The following is a 27887-nucleotide window of genomic DNA, read 5'->3' on the forward strand; positions in this document are numbered from 1 at the left end:
ATCGAACTTGCTCTGATCCACCAGAGTGCGCAGCCCCGCCCCCCCGGAGCACTGCTTTACCGCATTATATCCGAATTCGTGTTATATCAGTCACGTTATATCAGGGTAGAGATGTATCACGGGAGCCTCACCTGTATATACACAGTCAGGGAGCATCTACATTTGGGGTACGTCTTCACTACCCGCCGTATCAGCGGATAGCAATCGATTTATCCGGGATCGATATATCATGTCTCGTTGAGACGCGATATATCAATCCCCAAACGCGCTCACCGTCGACTCCATAACTCCACCAGAGTGAGCGGCGGTAGCGCAGTTGACGGGGGAGCCGCGGCCGTCGATCTGGCGCCGTCTGGACCCCAGGTAATTCGATCCAAGATACTTCGACTTCAGCTACGCTATTCGTGTAGCTGAAGTTGCGTATCTTGGATCGATCTCCCCCTCCCAGTGTAGACCAGACCTTGGAAGACATAAAAGCCTTTCTGTGCAGGTGCAGTTATGAGTGTTAGCCACCTCCTTCTTAAAGGACATAGCGCTAAGAAATTCTGCACTGTGTCTGTACTAGAACCCTTCCCATTGGCAGAACTACTGGATCTGAACCACTGAAGAAAGATTTTCCTAGTGTAAACAAGGCCTGACTGTACTTCTAACACAGCACAGTGGAATCACAGGGCCAAATTCACTTCTAGAGAAACTTCATTGACTTGAATGGAATTACCAGTGATATATTTAATCCACGGTATTTACAAGAATATAGATATGCTGACATAAAGCCCTCGACTAAGAGCTTCATATAGAAATAATAATAGAAAAATTAAGGGAATTAATACATTTCTTATTTTAAAGTTTCTTTTATTTACGCCTATTTCTAACAGAAGGCTGCTAGTACTAGGATCCCTATTACATTGAACCCTTGCGCTGGTTAAAAGACCACCACTGAGATATTTGTGGCCAGCCACCAAAATAATGTAATAATTTGTTAATTATAGCAGTTGCTGCAGCTCTCATTACAGTAGTGGTTGCAAAACATAATATTTCCATAATAATACTAGCTAGGTATTTTTCTTGAGGAAAGTGAGTTTGCAGTCTATGAGAGCAAGGGACTAAGAATCTGGGCTACAACTGAGTACAGTGCTGGTTGTCTGCATCTTTTGCAGCTGTGCAAATGCACTTCAATCCTGACCTGCAACAGCCTCCTGCTTTTCCAGTCCTCAGGTTCTCCTTAGTGGGAACTGCCAATCATGATGAATTGTAACAGATTGCATAGTGATTTTGTGATGTGCATAAATAGAAGAGACCATCACACACATTTTCACTTGTGACCTAAGCCAGAATTTGAACTCAACTCTTTGGAGGTGCAAAGCTCATGCAAGAATTAACTCTAACTCATAGCACAACCCACAGATTCCCTTGACAATAGACTGGCCTCAGAATGCCTGTTACAGCACAAAAGTCCAAAGGGAAGTGCCTCTGCTTCATTATAGTTCTGTTTTATATCCCAATCTCTGAAACACACACATGCACACTTGTAAAACAGGTCCACTTTCCAACGCAAATCACACTGGGCAGCCAACTTTCACTGAAGCACAAATAATCTCAACCCTGAATCATTTTAATCCATTTGGTTGTCCACTTTAAGAAAGTATAAAGAGACAGTAAAGCAAAAAGAATGGCTGCTAGGCCAGGGATAAGGGACACAAATAAAGCCACTAAAGTTAGATGAAATGTGAACTAATTATTTATTTATTCCAAATGCTGGTGGGGGTTACAGCATTTTTGACAGGGGAAAGATAGATTAAGTGAATTTACTAGTCTTTGCCATGAATGATTTCCATAGTTTTGGGAGAGGGGGTGGGGCGGGAGCTGGACTGGATTTCATGGACACAGGACTTTACAGGAGAGACTTGAAATGCTTCACTAATGCTTCACTCTTCACTAATTAATACACACATTTCAATGCCTTTGTAAGCAGACAAGTGCTAACAGCTGTAGTTTTTTTTTATAGATGCAGAATAATCTCTAGTACATGCTGAGCAGAAGGAAACGGAGAACAACATGCTGCAGATTCAGAAGGTTTTCCGAGTCATGGATGTATTCTTTTATATATTCTATAAGCAAAGTTTGACCAGAGCAGCAGGCAACGCAGTACAGTGCCGAGTATTATCTCCAAGTATGTTACAGAGGAATAAAACCATAACAAGTGATGAGGATAGATTTAGCGGCACATAGTGCATTCTCATGCCAATTATTAATACACAATAGAATGTATATGAGCTTTGAACGTTTTCTTAATAGACTCTGTGCGTGATTTCACCATTGCTTTGCACCTCATTTACACCTATAAGAAGTGGGTGCAAAACTCCCACCAGTGTGAGTAGAGCATAATCATTTGGTAGCATTTGACACCTATTTTGTATAAAAGTAAATAGCTACACAAGTGGGAAGGAAGGGATGAATCAGACCTGTGTTTAAAATAATTTTTATAGCGTGAACAATAGGTCTTAAAGAACTGTTTATAGTTGATGGGAATTTTCCAACATACACCTTTTGTTAGGATACAATATCCTTTTTTCACCCTCTTTCCCTGTTCTTTATAACTAACAGTATCTGTTCTATCTGGGGACAAGATTTAATATCTGTTATGTTCTCTATCTGGGGACAATATCCTGCCCGGGCAGGTTAATGGTGAAGGAGATATGATAGATCTTTTCCATCTCTAATTTCCTTGATTTCATTTACATGAAAACATCTTGGTTTCTGAATAGTTTATTTCCTCCTGCAGTTTGTTCCCTGCCTGAATTCACAGTCCTATCTGTGATGTCACACTTGGCTGCTGCAGAAGTTATGGTCATGTTACCAACACAGGTTATAATTAGAGATGGGCAAATCTCAAAAGGTTTGTTTCAAATCAACATTCCTAGAAGCTGATTTACATTATATTTACATCATTTACCTTAAGCCTCTTTACACCACTCACACTCACTTTAAGGCCCTTTAAGATACCAGATTGGTGAAAATAGGCATTAAAGTAAATAAGACCCACTTTGTTTTTGCCACCAATGTGCTCAGAGGGGAATCAGCCCTCACAGATCCAGACTTAGTGGTGCTCAAAATATAAGTACCATCTCTGAAGAATGCTTCCCCCTACCTATCTAATGGCAAGTCTACACTACAAAATGAAGTCGACCTTAGTTAGGTTGATGTACAGCCACTGCAGTAATTACTGAGGTTTTTCATGTCCACACTATTTCCACCCTCCCGTTGGTGGTGCGCTTTCACCCTCTTGGCTTTGTGGGGCATTCACAGCTGGAGCCCTGCTGCTGGGGGTTGATAGCCCAAACTGTGAGCCCTGCAGAGGGCTAACAGCTGGAGCCACCACCACCACCCCACCGTGGGGCTGACAGCCAACAGGCAATGCAAGTAATGCAGTGTCTACATTGACCCTATGTCGCCCTACCTATATTGACTTAAGTGCTATGCCTTTTGGAGTTATTAATTCAGTGTAGTGGGTGATTTACATCGGTGAGAGCTACATTTTAGTGTTGATGCTTACAGAGTTAGGTAAGTAACATAACAGAGTTATGTCAATGTAACTCTGTAGTGTAGACCAGTCCTAAGTCTTCTCAAAATATTGACTCCATAGATTTCATCTGGATTCTGCCCCTTTACGTGACACCCTAGAAAGATCCACAGGGGAATTATTATTACTACAGACAGCTATTTTCCTCCTGTGTGCTGAGAGACAAACACGTGTTGAGTAGCAGGAATAGCTACAGTTTGGAGGAGGCCCTGACTGTTGCTGTCCAGAAGCATGGTTAAATGCTGAGGTAATGGGGTTCCATGTTTTGTGGGTGCCTGGGGTTGGGTGTCAAACCCTTCTTTCCCCTCATAATAGAAAAATCAGAACCAGAGTGCACTGAGCTCTAAGTTAATTTTGAAAGAGTTTCTTAATAGAGTACCTTTCTGAGCCAGCAGCAGCTCTTTACCAATAAGACATTTAATTACAGCTGCCTCACCCTTGAAACATGGTGACTGAAGCTCATTAGCTTCCAGAATCTTTCATATTGTTCTGAGGCAAGTGAGCTCAGCCAGTTTTGGACTGGTCCCTTAATAACTGACACAGAAGGAAGACAGGAAGGAAGGGGAGTGTGGGCCACACTTGAAAATGATTTCCCTTTCTTGAGATAAGGAGAATGATCTGAGACCTCAAACTGCTGTTTAAATACATTGCTTTTTAACAAAACCGTACAAGAGCTTGAGAAAAAAAAATCATGGAACCAAGAAGGGAGTGGAGCACTGATATTGCACTTAAACATGGTCTACTTAGAGAACTTTAACAAAAATAAGAAACCTTCTCCACCAGGTACTGTAAGTTTCTCCAAATTCTCTCAACTCCATAATTTACCTTCTAAAAGTGTTCCTTTCTGGTACAGTCACTGCGGCTGAGATCTGGCACTGAGCAAAGATCATTATCTGAATCTTAGCCCCACGGAATTAACTCTTATCATGAAGGCTGCATATACTGTAACTGAAGGTGGTGTTCACGCAATAGTTGCTAATTCCTGAACAGAGTGAAATCCAAGTGAAAAGAGTAATTTCATAATCTAGATTGTGGAGAAATAATATACTTGTTCTAACACAAGAGCTAGAACAAGAAACCAACTACTGGAGAGAGCTCAGATGCTGGTTCGGCTTCTTTTTACCCTTGGGTTATCTTGTGTTGTGTCACTATAGGAATGGTAACTTTCCGTGGACCAGAGCAGTTTTGGAAGGTCTTATGCGCTCAGTTGATCTGTGGTTTCTCCTGAGATACTGGCTAAGGCAACACCCTGGTACCGTCTGTCTGGTTGGCTACTGTAGTCCTTATCCTGGTTGTGGCTACTGTTCTCAGGGAACCTGAGGCCAGAGCTGTATTCAGAAGGCTGTTCTATTCCCTGGACGTTGCTGTATGTTATTATAATCCTGGGTATCTGTGCTGCAGACAGTCTAGAGCGAGAGTCTCCTTTTCGTAGTCCAGTGCCATTCAGGCCCTCACCTGTCTTAAGCATGCAAGGATTTAAGAGAAATGTAAAACACAGATGTCTGCAAGATGAACAGATTGCAACTGTCCACTAAAAAGGAAAGTGACAAACATTTGGACAAGCACTCTGACAATTGCCACTGTTAAACCAAAACAAATCTTATATGACTGGGAAAGAATTTGACCTAGAAACTTTTTTGATGTATCCCAGGAGTCACTTCTGAGAAATATCTTACTAAACAAACTAATATATCAAAGCACAGAGCTTACATTCCTTAACACTTTGATACTTCAGGCACATTCTCCAGTACTCTGATGAAGGTTCAGGTTAATAATAGCACATGCCTCCGTGAACAATAGCGCAAAGAAGCCAGCATAAGGGTCCGGTAAAGCTAGAAGTACACATGAATTCCAGAAAATAGATGGTTACTTCCCTACAAAAATCTAATCAAATCAGATGGCAATTGAGGCATTATCAGGGTAAGAGATGATAAAAGCTAGACCAAAGTGAACCACCCGCATGGAAGCCTTGAAACGAGACACCAAATAGTGAAGTAAACAATGAAGTAAGAGAGGAAAAAATGGAAAGGTGAATAGAATTAATTCAGCAATGGAAAATACTGGATGATACTAGTGAAGGACCAAGAAAAGGACTGTGTTAGAATATCATCTTCATCAAGCTGTAGAGAGAATGTTAAAACTTACTACTAACTATGAAAAGACTTATTTCAGGCACATGTGTTAGCATTCACAATGCAGTCTAAAGATAACACAGATGTACACTCAAATCCTGATTTCTGCCAATATTTCTACCCTCCTTTCCCCCCTCCTAGGTGGATTTAGGGCAGATGGATTAGAGTTAATCCACTCATGGGACTGTTAAAAAATTATCACTATGCCACAGCATTGTCATCAGATGAGAATGCATTAGTATGGGACTGCTCAAAAGGTTGGTGCTCTCCCAGGTTATAAAAGCATATAAAAAAAATCACACACACAAAACCCCCCCAAAACCACTTACTTGGATTTCCTCAAGGCTATAGGTTCTAGATGGCAGGGCCTACACAAACAAAGAGTAACAAAAGTTTAACAGCTCTCTTTTCTACAGCAATATTCAGTGACTTGGAATATTGACTTCTTTGTAGGAGAAAGCAAATCCTCTACAAAACAAGAGTCAGGAAATATTTTTTCTTTCTTAATGGGGGTTGGAAAAGAAGTGTCTGTTATTAAAGCAAAAGACACAACAGGACTACTATGCCCTTATCTTAAATGCACAAAAGTAAATATTCTCCAGCGTGATCCATCTTGGATAGGAAAAAAGATAAGCACCTGACGTTTCAAAACTACCCTTGCAAAACCTGTCATAGTATGCTACAGTTATGACCCCAAATACAGCATTAACTGTTGTAGGATATGATTTTTTTTTCAGGTTTTGCTTAAATAATCTAAGAGGCAAAAAAGGCTATATTTTCTATAACATTTTCTAGGATTTTTATGAGTTCAGGATTCTCCTTCCATTTTCCTTTGCACTCTTGCTGACACTTTATGGTTTGGACAGCAGTAAGGGCACAGTCAAGTTTTAGAGTCATGATTTCCACTTAAGTTCATCAGGAGAACTCTTTTCTTCCTCATTCATCTTACTTGTTTCAAGATATAATTAAGGCTTATACAGTATACTTTATCTTCAATTGATAGTCCAACAGCGATCCTGTTTAACATTTAATTAATAAACTATTTTACAATTAGCTTAGTTGTTTAGTATTTTAGACTAAGTTCTTTGGAGCAGGAACCTCATCTTGCTACAATATGTGTTCATACAGAACCTAACACAAAGGGGATCCAATCCTGATCAGGGCTTCTAAGCACTAGTGAGGAGTCCAGTGAGGTCCATGACTTCTTATCCCTGACTAAATCGGGGTGGTGGGGGGAGGGCATCTCGTGGATGCTGGGGAGGAGGGCAGCAGCACACAGCCCAGATGGGAACCCCACTGGTGCTGTGGGGGGTGGGAAGCAGCGCACGGCCCGGGATCTTGCTGGTGCTGTGGGAGGCAGGGCTGGCAGGCTCCCTACCTGGCTCTGCGGGGACATCCCCCTTGCTCAGCTCCTAGGCAGCTCTGCACGCTGCCTCCGCTCAGAGCGCCAGCTTCACAGCTCCCACTGGCCGGGGGAGCTGCAGCCAGTGGGAGCTGTGGAGGCGGTGCCTGCAGGCAGAGGCAGCGTGCGAAGCTGCCTGGTCATGCCTCCTCCTAGGAGCTGAGCGAGGGGGGATGTTGCTGCTTCCAGGGAGCCCCCTGAGGTAAGCACCACCCAGGTCCTGCCTCACCCCGTCCTGTGCCCCAACCCCTTGCCCCCTCCGACACCCAAACTCCTGCTGGGGGAAGGGGGACCAGTGGCCCAAGACTGCTCCAGCAGCAGTCGGTGCGACTGGTGCAGGGGCTGCCTGAGCTGTCCCCGGGCCAGGCGTACCGGCCACTGCAGAAGTCACAGAATCTGTGACCTCTGTGACAAACTCACTGCCTTACTTATGATCATATCTTGCACAGTCAACAGTGGGGGGCAGAGCTTAGTCTGTGTTCAGAGATTAGAAAAGAATCACTGCTTTCTTTCCTCAATTCAACCCCTGACAAATACTAAAATAATACTTACAACAGGAGAGGAAATGCACTCTCTGACATTCAGCTCCACCATGGAAATGTCATCGGCATCTTCAGAAGTCTAAAAGATAAACAAGAACAAAAAGCCCATACATGACACAGGCATGTCACAATATTCAACACCAAGTGGCATGTGAAATACAAGCAGCAGGGGGGTCAGGGAGAAGAGGAAACTGAAGGATTGAAATATAGTGAACTACAAAGGACAGTGTTATTTTATATTCTAGCGTCCATCTCAGTTAATTAGTTACAATATATGACTATGGAGCATAAAAAAGTGTGTTGATAAGTAATTTAGACACTGCAGAACACATGATGAATAAGCAACAAATGACAGTTTAAAAACAGAAATACAAGACTATCAGAAGCAAAGAACAAAACATCCTGCCTCCTCTGCCCCTTGCAAATGTAACAAAGACAACTGGAAAATGAACCAGTGCTGAAAATAGAAAGCTGAGGACCTTTTACAGCCTCATGGTCATTACTCATCACATTCATATCACTTCAAGCTGTAAAGTGTCTTAACCACATAAAGTTAACCCTTAGGGTTATTTCCCCCCACTATGTAGGAACCTTCATTATTGAAATCAAGATGATATTCAATAAAGATAAGTGCAAAGTACTATACTTAGGAATGAAAAAATCGAATGCACAACTATAAACTGAGGAATAACTTTCTACTGCCACCTAGAACAGTGGTTCTCAAAGCCACTTTTTGCTGCGCCAGGCCAATGGGGGTTGCGGGAAGGGCGGCTAGCACATCCCTCGGCCTGCGCCGCTTCCCACAGCCCCCATTGGCCTGGAGCGGCGAACTGCGGCCAGTGGGAGCCGCAATCGGCAGAACCTGCAGACACGGCAGGTAAGCAAACCGGCCTGGCCCGCCAGGGGCTTTCCCTGAACAAGCGGCAGACCGGCTTTGAGAACCACTGTTCTAGGTGGCAGTAGTGCTGAAAAGGACTGGGGTTATAGTGAATCACAAATTGAATATGAGTCAACAATGTGATACAGTTGCAAAAAAGGCTATCATCGTTCTGGGGTATATTACAGGAGTGTCATATGCAAGACACAGGAAGTAATTGTCCTGCCCTACTCGGCACTGGTGAGGCATCAGCTGGAGTATTGTGTCCAGTTCTGGGCGTCGCACTGCAGGAACAATTTAGCCAAACTGGAGAGTCCAGAGAAGAGCAACAAAAATGATAAAAGGTCTAGAAACCTTCCCCATGAAGAAAGGTTAAAAAATCTGGGCATGTTTAATCTTGAGAAAAGAGTGAGGGGAGACCAAATAACAATCTTCAAATATGTTAAGGTCTGTGATAAAGAGGATGGGGATCAATTGTTTTTCATGTCCACTAAAGGTAGGACAGGAAGTAATGGGCTTAATCTGCAGCAAGGGAGAATTAGGTTAGATATTAAGAAAAACTAACTATAAGAGTAATTAAGATCTGGAATAGGCTTCCAAGCAGAGGTGTTGACTTTGTGATTTCCCCGGGGGTGCTGGACCCCCACTCGGCAGCAGGCCCCACCCCCACTCTACACCTTCCCCCAAGTTCCCACCCACACCCCACCTCTTACTAAGCCCATTCTGCACTGCCTCTTCCTGCCCCATTCTGCTCCTTCCCCCCTCTTCCTGCCCCTGCTCCTTCCCCTCTCCCCCAGCACCTCCTATACACCTCTGAACAGCTGATCGTGGCAGATGGAAGGCGCTGGGAGCACCCCCGGAGCACCCCACGGAGTCGGTACTTATGCTTCCAAGGGAAGTTGTGGCATCTCCATCACTGGACGTTTAAGAACAGGTTAGACAAATACTTGTGAGGGATGGTCTAGGTTTACCTGGTCCTGCCTCAGTGCAGGGGGCTGGACTTGATCATTTCTTGAGGTTCCTTCCAGCCCTACCTTTCTATGTCTCTATTCTAATTATGAAAAAATATGCAGATTTGTTAACTCATTGGCTGTTTGAAGGCTTGTATGGTGCACAGCATCTATTACCTTTTCAAAAATCCCAGAATCATGGCTTTTCAGTTTAGATTTGGCTTTTGTGTCACTGGTTTCAACAGCGTATTTGCCTATTTCATAGGAAAGCTGTTTACTGACTGGTCTGGAGATCACACTAACAACATCAACTTCTGTATCAGTCCAGCCCTGCAATGAATACATCGGAAACAAGCACTTTAGGTTGCTTTTGGGTCCAGTTACTCTGGCCAATAACATGAAGTTACATTTTACATGGACATGTTTCATAAGGGGAAAAGACCATAAGAAAGACATTTCAAAGAAAACAGCTGATTATACACAACATCATACACCCAAAAAGTTTTAGACTAGTGCAAGCAACACTGTAAAGGTTGGAAAGCTTAAAACTTGGTCTACATATTTTTCTAGGGCTGGTTGAAAAATTTTGATCAAGTTTTCTTGTCAGTTTTTTTGAAACTTCCATGGTGTGGATGTGGAGAAATGTAGTCCAGCCAGGAAGCAGCACCCTCTGGGAAGAATGAGGGCATGAGGGACCCAGAATTACAACTCCCATGAGGCATCACAGCAGCTCGGGTGGAAGCAGAGATTAATGTCAATCAAAATGTTTTGACATTTCACAACTGGAAAATGTTTTGGAGTTTTTCATTCCATGAAAAGATTTGATTTTTTTTTAAAATGTCATAATATCAGAATTTTCTACAAGACAGAAATTCTTGTTTTCTACCCGCTCTAATTGTTCCTTATATTGGGAGAGTGAGAGAGTGCAAGAGAGAGTGTATTTTAAGAAAACAAAGAAAGAAAAGTGTATATAGCAAGCATTCAGAAGCAGCGAGTAGCCCTACAACAACAAACCAAATATTAATAAAGGGTAACACTAGTTAGGACATAGATTCACTCCCAAGCTCTAGGAAGTTTGTTTAAGCAATTGTGAGAAGATATGTTTTAAAAATACCTTGACAATGTCCTTTTAAATGGGTACATGTTAGAATAAAAAAGAGTAGACACATAAGAGACCTTTTCATGGGACCATTGTTCAAAATTGTATAAAAACCTTGATATACGTTTTTATCAAAAGGATACAGACCATCTAGAGGAAGGTCAGCCCTGAAATGATTCTGTTGACTTTAACAGAATTTGCATCTGCTTCCGACGGGGCTGAATTTGCTTCAATGTCTTTTTGGTTCTGTCACCAGTTTTGTTCTGTTTTTACCCTAATGGTGAAACATCACACATTCTATACTTCACATTTTACATATATAATGGATTTCATGATTACCACCTGCATTGGATCAGTTGGCTATAAAATGAGTTAGTTTTGTTTTGTAAAGCCAGTCCCTACTTGTACTGCTGTAGTTGGCCACTTTCTACTGCAAAGATCTGTTTGGAAATTATTTTCCTTGAGATTTTTCAAAGGCATGAAAAAAAATTGTGCCCTTTTGAGTGCAAGTAAGTTGTAGATAGAGAATTTAACCGCTTGCGGGTGTGCTAAATTAGAGCCAATTATAACTTGATTGACCAACCTGGGCACAAAATACGTTTTTGCTCTGCCTTTTTGCATTCTACATGTCTGGGGAAAGGAAACTCCTGGTTTCATGGCTTTGCATGTGATGATCAAACATATTAATTAAGGAAAAAGTTGTCAAACAATATTTAGCCAAATTCTGTCTTAAAGTCATACCCTGCTTTCCCCTTCAATGTCAGTATTTAGAGAAAGGTATGTGTGACAAGCTTCAATTTCCTACTAAATTAGTGATGAGTCAGAATTCCTAATGAAATCGGGGTATGATGTGTTCAATTTAACAATTTAAAGGACCCAGCCTGGGGGGGAGATAATATTTCTGTTTGAAAATTTTTTATCTACTAGTTCCAAAGCAGACCTAAGGTTACTGTGCTTTAAAATTTATATACTTTGAGAATTTGACAGCAGTTTGTCAGTTTCACTATTTTCCCTGCATAGCCAGGCTTCAATCTACATGACTGCAAGTGTCTGACTGGGCAAATCTGATTGCAGAATGCAGGCCTTAGATTTCTCCCTTGCTGAAAAACCCTTATATCAGCAGGGTAGTAGAGAAGGGGAGTGGGAAAGCGTACTAATAGTTTTGAAGGAGTATTTCTTTTTTAAAAATTCAAGTTACATCATTTAAAGGGTGTTTTGTCAGAAACAGCGGATTTCAAAACATTCAAGTTGAACAATGTCTTTTAGTCTGATGGGTTTAATTTTGATTGGCTTGATAAGTCAGAAGTACAACATTAAAAAAAAGTTGGAAAAAAATCATAGTTAAAAGTAACTGTCAGAATTCAAAGCTTAACTACATCAACTGAAAGGATATTAGCTTGAAAACATGAACACTCACATAGAACATAATGGCATTTTTCCATTTTAGGAATCATATAAAAATGGTTGAAAATAGAACACTAATGTGCCATTAATAACCTAGAAAGAGATGTGGATTCCAGAAATCTGACCTGCTTCTGGCTACCATGCAGAAACAACATTTAGCAATACTTAGTTTGGCAGCAGCAAGCGTTTGAGGTCTTCTGGAAAAATTATTCTGTGATGGATTTTGTTGATCTGTCTAAATCTGCCAAATAATCTGTTTCTAAATGCAGCCCATTTCACGTTCAGAAAGCACATTGGCTCTTTCTTTACAACCTTGTCTCCCTCCAAGCACTACTTGGGAACTGCAGTTTCTCTTTTAAGTGTCTAAGTTCCAGATCTGTGGTAAGTGAAGCACCACACACTAAGTCCCATTCACTTTTTGTCTTCCTATTAGTGAATCTTTCCAATCTCCCATGAGAGTCACAAACCTGTAAGAATATCTACATTATTTGCATCCTGCTTTTAAACTTTATCTTCCTTTTAAAAATTCTGCTTTATCCCCAAACAATTACCCGCCTCCCCACCAGAGAGCCTCTGTACCTAACACCATAACGCATCTTTTCATCTAATCTACCTACCACTTTGAAGGATGACATATGAAAATTATTTACTTGCTTTTTAAAAATAAACATATCTAAAGGGTTTTCCTTACTGATTCACTGTCTGAGAGAGAGGATTGCCATCTCTTTCCTTTCTGCAGTTCACTTATCTCAGACTGGCTGGTAATAGTGGATCGTCTGGTTGAGAGATACCTGCTGCAAGACTTGGAGTCTTTACGAGAAACTCTTAGCAGGGGTCGAAGGCACGGCACATACTTTGCAATGGCCATTCTAGTGGATAAAAAAAATAGAACCAGTCAATTCCCTCTGCCTAAATAAAGCTGCCAGCACAAAAAGCCACTCACCATAAACATTAAATTTATTCAGACAGACACATGCTGCATAGACTGAAAAGTTACTGGGCACAGTAGTTAAAGTTTCCCAGATTTCAGATATTGCTTTGTGTGCAACTGATCTACAAGATAATTTTAAAGAAATGACACATGAGTGCTTTACAGCATTCTGTTGAGTCAGAATTTACTACTGACATTGCTGGGCAAGGAGAAGAATATTAAAATGTAATTTTTTCACTGAAACCAGCTATTAAAATGTTTTATCTGCTTAAAGATTAACTGGGATAAAAATAAAGCTTCTGGCCCTTTAAAGTGAACTATGCAGAATTACCACATAGAAAATTATTTTAATCTCTCCTTAAGCAGCTATTTTAACTTCCTCCTGGGCATCTGCTCACGTAGTATCGGTGTGGTGGTATAAACGCTAAAGCAAACTGTTCTTTCTAGATGGGGTAGGAGGGATCATTTTTACTACACTGCTCTTTTCCCCACTCCATAGTTCCCAGAATGCTTTTGAAAGGGGAGAAGTAATATTGCATGGCTTAGCCGTGCTTGTTCATATCACATGTTCCTCGTCTGAACTTGACCTGGGGTTGACCTGGATGTTACAACTAAAAAACAATTATTCGATGCCTGAACAATGGAAGCATGAAGGAGGAACAGGAAGCCCACAACACATGAAAGAAATGGAGCCATTTACCAAACTCCAACTCTCATTGGTTTGGGTAACTTGACAAACTGCTATTTGCAACATTGACAAATGGGTACATCTCCCAAGGAACTATTTCAAAGCAAAATACCATAAAACTTGTTTTTTAGCCAGAGAAGGTCCCTAACCTTTATCAGATGATCAATGAGTACAGCTATCACCCTTCCATAAATGTCTCTAGCTCCCATCTGCACGGTAATTTGTTCTGAGTACAAACTCCACTGACATTTATAGGGCATTCAAAACTGCTTTTTCTGTTTTCTTTTTTGGCTTCATGCACTCTTGCAGAGGTAGAAAAAAACAGCATAAAGGTAAAACAAGCAGATGAAGCAGAGCTCAGGCACTAGCATATAAAGGGAATTCAATGAATCAGTGAACGTTTTATCAGAGATAGATTTGGTTTTCTTTGCTATGTTATTTGTGTTTGAAGAGAGCAACCTTACCTGTATTTGGGATGAGTTATGGCATAAATGATGGGGTTGTGGATGGCAGAAGCTTTGGCAATCACAGCTGGTACGGTGTTCATAAAGGGTGTCAGGAGATGGGAATACCTAAAGAAATGCAAAGTTGTTATTTTTTACTGCACAGTCAGCACACAGTAAAAAAACAAAAATTAGTTACAGAGAGCAGGGACTGCTTTTTACTGCTGCTGCTCTCCCTCCTTCCTCCTCCCCCAGGAGAGTAGGATGAAATAAGAGGGGCAAGGAGCAGGACCGACATACCGTCAAGGAACATTCTTTTTCAACCTAGTGTATGGGACAGATTTCATAGTCATTTTATTCAAGAATCTGTGCCAGACTGTGCTTCAGAGAGGCACAATCTCTTTGGTGCTCCTCTTTACAAGTGCTGCTGTGTACCATATACTACTCATGGTTGTGGCTTAAGCAAGCTACAAGCTAATCCCAAATTGTTTACACTAGGGTAAAGACCAAGGGACAAGTTCAGCCTGGAATAAGCAAGTGCTGTTCCTTTGGAGTGTATGGGCTAAATTCATTAGTGACCCAAATGGTGGTGTAAGTTGGTCAGAAAAGAGCTGTAAGGCATTTAACAGGTATGCTGAATAAGGGAAGAAGGTGTTGCATGAAAAGCAGCTAACACGAGAGTGCCTGATAAATCAGCTTCCCACCCACACTTCGACTTTACCTACCCAAAGCTGTGAACCAAAGTCAAAGAATCCTCATATAGTGGAGGGTAGTTTTATGTTTTATTGAGCGTTTGCAGGGTCTTCATCACGTGACATGTATGTTTAGATGAGATGGTGGAAGTGCTGCTAGCTGGTACCACCCCTTTAACAGACCAGGTCAGGCCCTGTTCAGGTTGTCTTGATAAAAATAAAGTCAGTAGTGGAACCTACACTTAAACAGCAGTAATATTCCAGGGTCAGTTTGCATCAACCAGGCCCTCAGTGGGTCTTTCCTTCAGCAGTGGGAATAGCAGCACACTGTGTAGAATCATTTCCCTCTCTCCCAGGGAAAGTTGCCTGTGGCTTTATGGTGTGCCCCAATGCTTTGCTGCACCAAGAAGGAACAGGGCTGCAGAGTCAGGTGGCAGCTCATCATCCTTGGAATGGAGTTTTCCATCACATTCAGCCAACGGAGAAGTGTGTGTTCTGTGACCAAATGGAAATGGGTCCCCAGCAGATAATATTGGAGTGTCTTCATGGGGCAGTTGACTGCAGGCATTCCTACCAGCACTAACCTAAGACTCACTTCCGGTGATAATTTCCAGAGCAAAGAGTGTTTTTTGTCCTGCAGTTCTTGAGACAGTGTGGCCCCTACCCCTACCCCTAGAGCATTGATCTGGAGGATGAATTCCTTGGAGAACGTAGTACTTGCTGGTGACACAGGATGTCCTGGAATGCTGTCTCCCATTTTAAGGTCGTAGAAACCTTTCAGGCGATGGATGCTTTGGTAAGATTAGTCAATAGTGCAGTCAGTGAGGTAAACAGTGACACAAACTTTCTGTCATTGCTGGCCAGAGATAGGAAAAACAGCACCTGTGTCATGGTGGCTGGAGTGCAACAGTCCTACAGAGCATGTATCATGTCAGCTAAATCTTCCCCTCTCACAGCATGTACTGTAGATATTAGGTTTCATTCTTTGCTATTGCACATTTTGTTGGTCTATCAGACCAGCCATCTTCAGTGACTTCAAGACTGTACCCACAGTTTCTAGGTCTGTCTCTTAATCTATGCTGTATGTGACAATGCTGTCAAGGTAAAGTCAACCTAAGGCCCTGGGACTTGGTCTATTAATCCCTGAGAAGCCACAGTGGCCCCCAATGGGAACAAAAAGGCACAGCCTCAAACTGAAAAGGTTGAAGGAGAGGACAAAGGCAGTTTTCTGCTTCCTAGTCTGCAATAACTCCTGCCTTGGTTCTCATAAACTCTATCAGTCAGTTTTATCCTGTATTGGTTGTTAAGTTTCAGGTGCACATTTCTCATCAGATGACTGGAAAATTATAAGTAAGGCAGTGGTGGGTTAGAGCAAGTATTAATTTTATTTTGCACTTGTATAGGGTCTTTGACCTGAGGACGTCAAAGTGCTTTAAGTTATTCAATCTATTTAGATGGAGGTAGATGGAGGACAGGATGGTTAAGTGACTTGTTCAGTGTCACACATTAAATCAGGGGCAGAGCCTGAATAGAACCCAGGAGTCCTGACTTCTAATCCCTTGCTCTTAACCAGTCCATATTAATGGTACTCTTTTTTAATGGACATTATGGCTTTATTGGAAGAGATAGTATAAAATGCTGACAGTTAAATAGGTGGAAGAAATGCAACATACCCTAGGATTGTTTAAAATATATTTAAGGTTAGGTCATCCATTGTTACTTTTCAGTGCAGCACTAAAAGAACTAAAGCCAGTAATGCCAGATATAGGTCCTGATTTCGAGCTCACTTACACTGTTGTAAATGAGTGGTAATTCCACTGCAGCCAATGGATTTATGCCAGCATCAGACTAGTTAAGTGAGTGGATAATCAGGCCCAGAGAAAATAAATCAAAACAAGCTATGTATCTGAAACCTGGAATAGCCATATGGTCATGTTCAAATATTTTAGCATTGTGAAACTTTCATTTTAGAATTAATTAGTATGATTTCATGTATTGCCAATAATTAGCTTTTTTGTGCTGAAAAATCAAACTGAGAAAAATTACAACCAGCATGTGCTCCGTTTATCAAATCTGTAACAAACGATTACTCCTGAATATGTGAAGGTTTCCCATTCCCATTGTTGAACATTAGAGTTGACAACTACTTGGCCTTTCATAATTTGCTTCTTTTAGAATTTCACACCTTCTGGGCTCACTGATTTTTTTCTTGCTAATATATTCATAATTACCCAGCAAAAGCCACCAGAGCTACAACAGAATATGGTGACCAGGAAATGACGTAAAGTAAGATGACAATCAAGGCAATTTTGGCCATTTTCCATTCATTCTTCATCCTCTGATACTGTCTCTGGGATACTTTATTAGCATCAGAACCAACGTTCTGAACAGCCCTAAGGGAAATAAGCCATAATTACAATACAAAATGTATGTGAGAAACTGAGCAAACAACTTAATAAAATAGAACAAAGGACTGCTCTTTAACCAGATGCCAACCCTCTCCAACTCTCTCCCCTCCCCCCCCAAGATAATATACTATTGTGTATGTAGATTATGTGTAATTGCTTTTCCACAGTAGAGGCCCTCTCCCGCTCACAGTAATCAGGGGCAAAACACCTTGACTTCAGCAGGAGCAGGATGGAGGCCTATGTGAGGAATATGTTTCCAAAATAAGGTTTCGGATTATTCAGGTACCCAGATTAATCTGCATGATACCTCTAACTGTGGAAGGAGAAAATTATTTCTTTACTTCTTAGGGCCAGATTTTGGCATCTTTACCCACACTGTTACATGAGCAGATACGTTGAAATCAATGGGGTTGAACATGTAGTAAGATACTGCTCACCATGAGTTAATATGGCAGAATCAGGCCCTGGTTTGCTACTCCAGTAGTTCTTATTTCACATATGCCTGATGCAAATTGTTGCACTTTGTTTAACACAAGGGTTCTCAACCTTTTGCTTTGGGAGGCCCTCCCAACATGCTATAAAAACTCCACAGCTTGGGGGGGGGTAACTCTGGCTTCAGATGGGGAAGGGGGCTCAAGGCTGCTGGGGAGGGGCTTGGGAGCTCCACGGGATGGAGGGCTCAAGGGTTTGGGCTCAAAGGGCAGGGGGCTTGGGGCTTCTGCCCCTTGGGGTGGGTGGTGACTTGGGGCTTCAGCCTTGTGGGGTGGCTTGTGCTGGGGCTTCAGCCCCACAGGGCGCTGGGTCTCAGGGCTTCAGCCCCACTGCTTCAGCCCTGGGGGACACCAGGGCTTGGTGCTTTAGCCCCAAGGAGCTACTTCTGCTGGTGCTCAGGGCTTTGGGCAGCTTCTGCTGGGGCTAAGGGCGCCGGAGCTCAGAGATTCAGCCCTTTGGGGTGTCTGGGCTCAGGGCTTCTGCCCCCCCAGAGTGCTGGGGCGCAGGACTCCAAGATTTGGGCACCAGGGCTCAGGGCTCTGAGCAGCCCTGCTTGGCAGATCCCCTGAAATTCCCCTGTGGACCTCCAGTTGAGAATCACTGGTTTAACACATTGCACCTTGCATCACTACACCTTCTTTAACACAGAGTTCATAGTCAACTTCCACCTGATCACTTGTAGACAGTTGACATTTTGCAGGGGAATCCTTTCACAGTCCTTCTGTTGACACAGGAATGGCCAGATCGGTGCAGACCAGTGACTAAAATAGCTTTGCTTCCCATGTGCAAGGGAAATTCCCACCTGGATAATCTGTCTGTTTCAAAGCCACTCTGTGCCATGTATACATGGCATAAGTGGCTGAAGCAAACCAAAGAAACTGGCACTGAATATCATTTGCCTGTGTGCTGAACAGTCATTTAGCTTTATTAGGCCTCTCTGAAGTTTCTATCATCTGCTAGATTTCCCACCTTTCTATTCATACCCTTTCCCAAATCATTAGTAAATGTATTAAACAATGTGGGCTAAGTAGCAAACCTTGGAGACCACCTCCCATCCATATACATTTAAAATTTTTGCCATGTTGAAAATTCACTGTCTGTTCCTCTTCTGTTTTGTCTCTTACCCATTTCCATTAAAGGAAAAAACTTGTTAAAATAGAGTTGCATGTTATATATATACACGTGTGTGTGTGTGTGTGTGTGTCTATAATATATATATATATATATATATACACACACACACACACACACACACACACACACACATCCCATAAAAACAAAGTCTCACCCCTAAGCAAGGAATGAAAACCTAGATTATTGACAACTCACTCATTGGTATTCTTGATAGCCTTGAAGATAAAGACATAACTGTATATGATGGCAATCAGAGGAATGAAGAAGACAAAGCAGAAGAGGAGCATTGTATAGGCACGGACTGATGGGGTAAAGGTAACATAGTCCCAGGAACAGGAAGTCAACAAACCCTCAGGAACATAAGCACCTAGGAAGAGAGAACGAAAAAAAAAAAAAAAAAAGACAGAAGCCATGAAAAGATTTTTATTGGACATTCTGGTGGAGGAGCAAGTGGAGAAAGAATTCAGCATATCTCTGGGATTTGAAAAGGATCAAACCTGGCTCTGTTGGTAGAGAGAAGATGGTTAATAAGGGTATCTGTTTCTTGTTTTAAAGCACTTCTTGCCATTACTGATTCCACTGCCTTATAGGCTCTTACAATTTAATAGATCTAATGAATCACTCTTTAGACTAATAAAATAATGATTCTTTTTCATTCCAGCCTTCAGACCTGATCCAAAGCCTACTTTAGTCAATGGGCCTCTTTCCATTAACTTCATCGGGCTTTGGGTCACACCCATGTTTCAAATATCTTTAAAATGTCTCAATTTTTCTCTTAAATTATCACCTCTCTTGCTCGGGAGTGAAACGAAACTGACTACTCTAACCTCTGCTCTTTTAAATTCTGCAGACAACAGAAGTTTACAGTGCAATTCCAATTAATTTTGCCATGAAATAAATGTAAAACACACACACACTCCTACCTGAAATAAGAAATATTCTCCTTAGAGAAACTGTGTCAGACAGTTAAAGAATAAAGCAACTCAACACCAAACTATTTTTAATCATTAATTTAATTTCCAGCATTTTCATTGCTAGCTTCTCTGGAACCAGGTCTAGAAAATATTACACCAGGTTCTATGCTCAGATATGTCTAATTATTGTATGAGATTCAGTATGATGGATACTATTAGAATCTAATTATAAGACAGCAGTTATAATACCCTTCAATAAATTATTCTGCCTCATCACATTAAGGTTCTTTCATCTAAGAGTATTTGTCATATTGCTCTCTTGAAATTCTCTCATTAAGCTAGGAGCCATAATGTTAAAAAGCTGGAATTTACCAGCTATGCATGCTACACATTTGAGGGAAGAAAGAAATTAACAACAAAAATAACACAATAATATCTGACCCCGTTGCAACAGCTTGGTAGGCAAGTGAGAACGTGCTACTCAATTTAACCCTACCTCGCCCCTCCAATGGGGAGCAGGCCTGCTCCAGGGGTGGGTAATGTTGGAGCTTAGGCGATTAACTGGTAGGTTCAAGTTCATCCTACTGTAGGTTAATGCTGACTGTAAGTTGGTGGCCTGAGTGAAACAAGTTAATGGTATTAGTCTAGTTTCTACCAGAGAAACAGAACCACTACTGCTATCTCAGACAACAGTAAGGGCCAAATTTTCAATTTGTCAAGATGTGAAATATGAACAGATACCAATTTACACACACAAAATTAACGTGTGCAAGCAAATCTGCTACCTAATTACTACTAACTATCATCCTTCGTTAAGATGTCAAGGGCTAAATGGGGATAGAGAGTAAACAACCCTCTTACCTCTAGAATTGGTCCCTCCCAATAGGGTTGAGGCACATCATAGGGGTGTGGAAAATTGCAGTCTTACTGCACATACTGTACTGCTTTAAGGTATAAATAGAGGAATTCAGGTTCCTCAGGTTGTCAATATGGCACTTTTTATGAGCAATGAAAATCATTTTGAAAACTTAAAAACTGTGCTCATCTGTCCCCTTTACTTTTTATTGTTCAACTCTGCTTAATTGCAGAAGGTTATGCACTATTTTAGAAGCCTGTTTTGCATTATTTTTGCCCTTATTTTATATGTTTTTTATACAGCACGCTAATGAGATTCCCTGCAAAAGTGTCAGTGTAATTAAATGTGATATGTGCACTGCAATCTTTTCTGCTGATTAAACTGCTTAAGACTCATTAGCTATAAGCAATCTCCTTCACACTGATTTCTTCAAACTTCATCCTAATATGTAAATTCTGTTTATTCATCCTTGTGTCTAACAGACCATTCTTTAATCCCGCCATTTTCTCCTGGTATCAGACAATAGACTTGTATTCTATCTCACTTACTCCATCCAAAGAAGGGTGGGAGGCTCCAAGCCAAAGAGTACAGCCAGACTCCAAGCAGGATTATCAAAGCCTTCTTCTTGGACATCACCACAATGGAGGCCAGCGGTCGTGTGATCACAAAATATCTGTCCAGTGCGATTGCCATCAACGTGATCATGGATGTAATGCCAAAAAGGGCTCCGCAGAAGGCATACAGCTCACAACCTTTCAATGGAGAGTACAATAGGGTTAACCAACAGATTTAACCATCCATGCTGGTTATACCAGTATTCCTGGGAGACCATTTATCCCGTGGCCTAGGCTAGTAACACATTACCTAATTACTTTCAGAACTCTTAAGGCAACGGGAAGTTCACTTTTCCATCAGCAATATACTTTCCAAGCTGTGGGCTGGCCTTGCTAATTATATTATTCATGGATGTAAACGTGAAAGATTTACTTGCCTTTATTACTCAAGACAGTGACTTAATAGAACATTCACTTTTCAACTTCTGAAGTTTCTAGTGGGAGCATTTCAGAGATCCCATGGCAGCTCATTTAGCTTTCATTTTATTCCAACTCCCATGGAAAGATCTATTTTAGTTAAAAGTGTTTTTATAGTCACTCAGATACCATGGAGCAACTCATATCCCAAGATGAAGTCAGCATAGTTTCAATAAATAATTCAGACAATGGATTGGTTGTCAGTTGTTTACTTCAATTATTTGCTATTTGTGGAACATGATTGGTCACAGTTTGTCTCCTGCTGTTGGACAGAAAGATAAATCTTTAAAATAGGAGAATAATTAATGATGAATGGGAATTAAAACATGCAAATTCATGAAGTGTTTGAGATTCACCAACTTTTCCATTAATAGCTGCAATTATACAAATAGTACAACAACATCCATAGAGCACATAGTCATTAATATATTCAAAAGTCTGCTTTTTAATTATTCAGCCAGCTCTAGAGGTTAGACAGTTTGTTTATACATCGGGGTATAGTCTTTTCAGTTTTGTAACATGAAGAACTGCAGAAACAAGCATTTGTTATTATCTACTTAATTTAATAAACAAGTCAGCAATAACCAACATTTCAATACTATACCTCTTGTTTACCTCCCCCACCACATACGTGCAAGATATAATTGCAGCAAGAGAAAGAGTAGCTCCTGCATGGAAAGAGTCAAATGGTGGGATTCACCAACGTATTTAGGTATCATTGATTTCAATGGGAGTTAGGCACTTAAATACCTTTGTAAATCCCACCCGAAGTGTCTTTATTCCACAGATTTGCTTAGGCCTTATAACAGATGGGCCCCATCAGACTGGCTGTCTGATCTGTATGTTTGTCTCATACACGGAGGGTGAAATCCTGGCTCCACTGAACTCATTGGGAGATTAGCCATTGACTTATAAGGAGCCAGGATTTCACCTTAAATCTGAATCTCTGGTGTGGGTAGGTAGGGTGAAGAGAGAGCTCAGTGAAGCAGCACATAGCTTTGAGCCTGTGGAGAATCACGGATGGGTCATTGGAAAGGATAGTTTGACAAGGTTTAATAGGTAAGGATTAGACAATGAAAGTAGACAGTTTAAAATAAAAAGGTAATTGACACACATTAAAAAACAAGCAATGGGGGGGGGGGAGAGGAGCAGGGGTGGATAGTTCATATGTATATTTAAATAAACCAAACCATATCCCATTTTCTATCCAGAACTCTTTCCTTGATGTTGTATCCCCTTCACCCACCTTTTGTTTGGCTTTGTCTTTATAGAATGTAAGCTCTTTGAGGCAGGGACTGTGTTTTCCTGTATGCCTCTCTCTCACCTTGCACATTTTGGGCACTTCTGTCACAAACAACAGTAACTAATGTTTGACAAGGGATGTTTGGTAGTTTAGACCCAATGAGTGAAATACAAAGCATGTTCACTGAGAACACTGAGAATATTTGGTTTATATTTATATTGTAAAAACATATGTTTATTGTCAGGCTTTCTAGCAGCAGAAATATCAAGATAAAAATTCCACATTCAAGTTAATTAGTGCCAGTGGCAGTGTGGTATGCTGGGGGCAGATGTTCCTGGGCCTTATACCTCTCTTTTTTAAATTCAGGTGTGAGATGATTGTAAGTGAATGTGAGCAGTGAGAGAGTATGTTCGTTTATCAAACATTAGAGAAGACCTTTTTCTATCTCACAATTCTGGCAGTAATGGTATAGACTTAGTGCTGTAAATATATTTATAACAAACAGAAACTACCTTAGAAGAAAGTTATTTAGGTTGCAAAGTCAAGCACTCAGAAGTTAGGAAATACCAGATTTAAGGTTGCCCATGCAAACTTGATTTCACCTCTTGTGGTCCAAATTTGCACTGAATGAGACAAATGTTCTAGAGGAAAAAAAAAAGAAGTATGTGATCATGTAATAAAAACATGCACATGCACAAAGGGGCTGACTTAAGGCCACCCAGGCAATCATAAATCTGGCATTTCTTAACTTTTTAATGCTTGACTTTACAACCTAAATACCCTTCTTTTAATGTAGTTTTTAGTGTAATTTCCTCTGGGTTTTTTAAAGGACAAAGATAAAATCAAATTCTGATTTATGCATCTGTATCAACTCCTCATCATACACCTGTCCAAAATTCGAAATCAAACTAATTGAAAACTGTCAAATTTCAGCCTGTATCATATCTATACCACTAACATATAAATAACTCCAAGTGCAGACCCAAGCTTGTTCTAAACCTTTTGACAAACTTGGACTGAGTCCTGACTGCTCAACAAAACTTGAAACCAGGCAGGTTATATGTGCTTTCGGCTTTAATAACTATAGTATTGCATAGCTTTGATACCTATACTGTCAATTATTAACTTGAAGTCATTACCATGGCAACAAACTAAATTATCTTTCAGAAGATATATGTACAAACCTTTCTTGCCAAAAATCCAGTGCTTGTGGAGACTGGTAGTGAAGAAAATTGGAGCCTGTGTGATGGACATTAGGAAGTCGCTAATAGCTAGATTGATGATGAACATGTTGGCTGGAGTTCGAAGGCTCCTACTCCTACAGAGAAGAGATTAGAAGGAACATTGCTAAGCACTGATCTGTGGGTAATTATGCTATTACTCTTTGCTGTATGCACTGTTATTGTAGGCATGATGGTCCCAGGATATTAGAGAGACAGGGTGGGTCAGACAGTACCTTTTATTGGACCAACTTCTGCTGGCTAGAGAGACAACCTGTTGAGCTTACATAGAGTTCTTCTTCATGACCCAAAGAAGAGCTGTGTGTAGCTCAAAAGCTTGTCTCTCTCACCAACAGAAGTTGGTCCAATAAAATATATTATCTCCCCCACCTTGGCTCTCTGTTACTCTTTGCTGTGAGCATTGGCAGCTTCACAAATATCAACGTGTAGAATATGTCAAGCTACATCAAACTGGCTTCTGATTTTCCAGAAGAGAGAAGCTAAATGAGCCGCCATAAATTTTAATAGCACACTCCTTACACTTCTTTGTGCCTTAGTAGAGGATATTCCTTGGTTTTGATACCCAGCTCAGAAACAGGAATAGAAGACATTGTTCTCTGAATACTCTGACCCACTGCACCCTGTGTCCATGATTAACAGGAAATTAAAGTTGATGTACTCTATGGATTTTCTGGATCTGGGTCATGCAGAGCTAAGGGGACATTTTCCACTGGTGATGAGATTAACAGCAACTTCCAAATATGGGGATTAAGGAGGCTGACTTTATACCACATGCAGCATTTTATTTTATCTCAACTCCTCTCCATGACAGGCAGTTCACTGCACCAGGCACTGAATTTGAAGGGACCTATTGCCAGACTTATTACATCCCCCACCTCCATAAATTATTCGCGCCAACATAATAGAGCGTCCTCTAGTGTTTTTGTACAAACTTATTTGCTATTGAGAGTTCTTAATATCAGTACTTTCTGATTCTGATTTTTTATTCTTCCTGAAATTGTGACACTTTATCTAATGTCTCTACAGCTGCTTTCCTGTGTTTTCAGTCTCAGGCACAATTGACCAAATAATATGTTGCACCTCCTGAGAGCTGTAGCATAGAAGATGCATTCCAGGAGGATCAGTGTGTAGGGTAAATAATCTTTTTTGCCCCCAGTGTAACTCAGAGCTGTCCCAGGGGCACACATCATTTCAGTCACTCCCCTCCAGCCCCTGACAATCTTTATGCATTACAAGGCTCTCTCAAGAGGTTCTGTTTTCCTAGAGAAACTGGCAGATGTTCCCTGCACCAGTCCACAATCACCAATTTTAAAGCACTATTGCAATTGCCGTTTTAGGGGCAGCAAAATACTCATTAACTGTTTCCAAACTAACTCCTTTAGGCAGTTGGTGGTTTGTTATTGCTATGCAACTACTGATACAGCATCAATGGTGGGCATGTGTAGTATCAGTGCACCCCCAGCTCTGCAATTCTACTGTAGTCTCCCCACCCGCCTCAACATTTTTAGATAGCTCCAGGGAGAGACACGACAGCCAGCCCCCTCCCCTGTTCCCTACCACAGACCCAGCTGTTGCTGCCAGATTTCCTGCTGATCTGCCGCTTCCGGAGTGGGACACACCACAGTACTGTTCTAGTCTTCTCCCAGCTGCTGCTGTATTCTTCCCCCACCCTGTTTAGGCTGTATGGTAGCATCTTCCTGGGTGGGCAGGCTAAGTCCCAAACACCACAGAAGGGTCAATATCTGCTATAAATGCTCTTGTTCAGACTAGCTCAGTCAGCAGCGTATCAGTCTTATAATCTGAAGGTCCCGAGTTTTGTCCTCAGAGGACACATACTAGAGGATCACAAAATGGCCCCTTCTGACCTTATAGTCTATGAAACATAACAGAAAATGTTGGATGGGGTGGGGGGGTCGTAGTTCAGGGCAACTGCACCTGTATTCCCTTTCTATGGTCCATCAAGGGCACCCCTAGGCTTAAGGCCCCCCAGCCATCACCTCACTTGGGTGGAGATCTGCGTCTCTGTCCCATCTGACCAGGGTATTTCCAGGCTGAAGTGTTATTCCCATCAGAAGACAGGCTGTCTAAGCAAACCTTATGCTTTGTCTTCATAGACTATTAATGGTGTAATTGCCCACTGTTATAAGTTATCACAGAGCTCTTTCTGAGCAAGCACAGTTTGTTCTTCAGATAAAAGCATTACAGAGAAAATAATAAAAGAACCTACATGAATGCTAAAAGTTTACCAGAGATCACCCCTTCAACAGGGCCTCTGGCAGGAGCAGTCCTTGAAAGTCCCACCCAAAGGTTTTCATGTGGTTTCTACTTCATCACTCACAGTCGTATGGGGCTTTAATAGGCCAAAGTCCTTCCAACCCTTCCAACCCTTCCCTACGGATTGGGGCCCTCTGTCCATTTGCTGGATCTGAACAAAAAACCCTGAGTCAGTTTACCACCAGGTTATTTATCCCAACATCCTTTCTTTGTCCACTGGTCTCTAGAATCCAGTTTGAACCTTTGAAGAAATTGTGAATAGGTAACAGGCCTTCAAAGGGCTGATATCCAGAAGAATTACATTAGCATAAGCCCTCCACCTAGAGAAGTTACATACAATCTCACAATAACGCATAAACAATTGCATTTTAAAAATGTATTCAGCTTAATTCAATAAGGCTTATCCAGGATATTGCATAATTATCACAGGGAAATTGTTTTGGGATACTTGCACTATCAAAACCACCAGCAGCCAATTATACCACACCTTTCATTAAGGCCTATTTCATACGCAAGATAAGAAATAAAAGGTCATGGATCTGGGTTACTTTGATGCACAGCTCATTAGTTTGCATTAGTACAATCATAATGATAGTGTTCCTGTACCACATTTCCTTAACACAATCCCACCAGTATTAAAGTCTATCCACAGAAATATTTAAGACACACAGAACAAACAAGATGTATACGTACCTGCAGAACGCATAGATGACCAGGAAGTTACCCAGCGTTCCGGTGATCCCCACCACCAGAATGACAGTTCCAATTGTGTAGTGGGCATGGTCTGGAACATCCAGTGTAGGGAAGGCATGAGGAACATCTTGCACTGTCATTTCCTACAGAGTAAGCAGGAATTCATAAATGCACAGTGTTACTTCACTGACTGAGCTAGCAGCTGCTATTCCTCTGGGAGATGAGATGGATAAAGGAGGTTAAAAGCTGGATAAAAACGAACACTTTGGAGTAAACTAATCCCTTTCGAATTACATTTATTTTTATTCCTCTCTTGCAAGTAAACATGCCAGGCATGGTTGTATCAGCAATGCTTGAGTCAAGGGCCGTTTTTTGTTTTTACTACCAGTTTAGTGTTTCAAAGATTGGAAAATCTAAAGGAGCAAACAAAACCAAAACAAAATACATACTAGTTGACAGAAATACACTGGGACTCTATTGCATTTGACCTCAAGGAATGCTGTAAATAACAGCAAGTGAGTTCTTTGTAATTTTCATCCTATGAGAATTTCAATGCCTGTGGTAAAGTTTGATTTCTATTATTTCCTTAAATCATTGGATAGTTTTCGAATAAAAATAAATAAATAAATATTACACTGCTTTAGTGAAAATGGTAAGTCCAGTTGATAAACACTTGTTTATTCAAGCCTTTAATACAATAGAAATCTGGTTTCTCCCATTGAATAACCAGTGCTGAATTACTAATACCCTCAAGACCTAATTACCTTGTAGTGTTGAACAACACTGTTCCTTACAGATTAAATTGAGGATTGAAAAAAACATTTTTTTAAACATTTGTATTAGGTACCAGTTCCATTTTTA

General features: G+C 41.1%; 1 protein-coding gene across 1 annotated transcript; it reads right to left on the reverse strand.

Moving 5' to 3' along the window:
- Positions 1-3489: 3489 nt before the first annotated feature.
- On the reverse strand, positions 3490-27166 carry OPN4 (opsin 4). Its single transcript, XM_034777466.1, has 11 exons — positions 27027-27166; positions 24003-24136; positions 21093-21296; positions 18970-19141; positions 16972-17133; positions 14070-14177; positions 12678-12855; positions 9661-9813; positions 7667-7735; positions 6042-6080; positions 3490-5039 (listed from the first exon to the last, which is right to left on the reverse strand). Exons 1-11 carry the CDS (start codon positions 27164-27166, stop codon positions 4776-4778), a joined length of 1623 nt encoding a protein of 540 aa, XP_034633357.1. The 3' UTR covers positions 3490-4775.
- Between the last annotated feature and the right edge of the window lie 721 nt (positions 27167-27887).

The sequence above is a fragment of the Trachemys scripta genome, chromosome 7 (genome assembly GCF_013100865.1).
Source record: "Trachemys scripta elegans isolate TJP31775 chromosome 7, CAS_Tse_1.0, whole genome shotgun sequence".
Classification (NCBI taxonomy): domain Eukaryota; kingdom Metazoa; phylum Chordata; order Testudines; family Emydidae; genus Trachemys; species Trachemys scripta.

Excerpts from the sequence above, each read along its gene's own strand:
- OPN4 (XM_034777466.1), bottom strand. The coding sequence starts at position 27,166 with ATGACAGTGCAAGATGTTCCTCATGCCTTCCCTACACTGGATGTTCCA. Across the intron at positions 19,142-21,092 it reads CCCACCCTTCTTTGGATGGA|GTGCTTATGTTCCTGAGGGT; the intron begins GTAAGTGAGATA and ends CTCTCTTCCTAG. Across the intron at positions 14,178-16,971 it reads GCTCTGGTGGCTTTTGCTGG|GTATTCCCATCTCCTGACAC; the intron begins GTAATTATGAAT and ends GCATTTCTTTAG.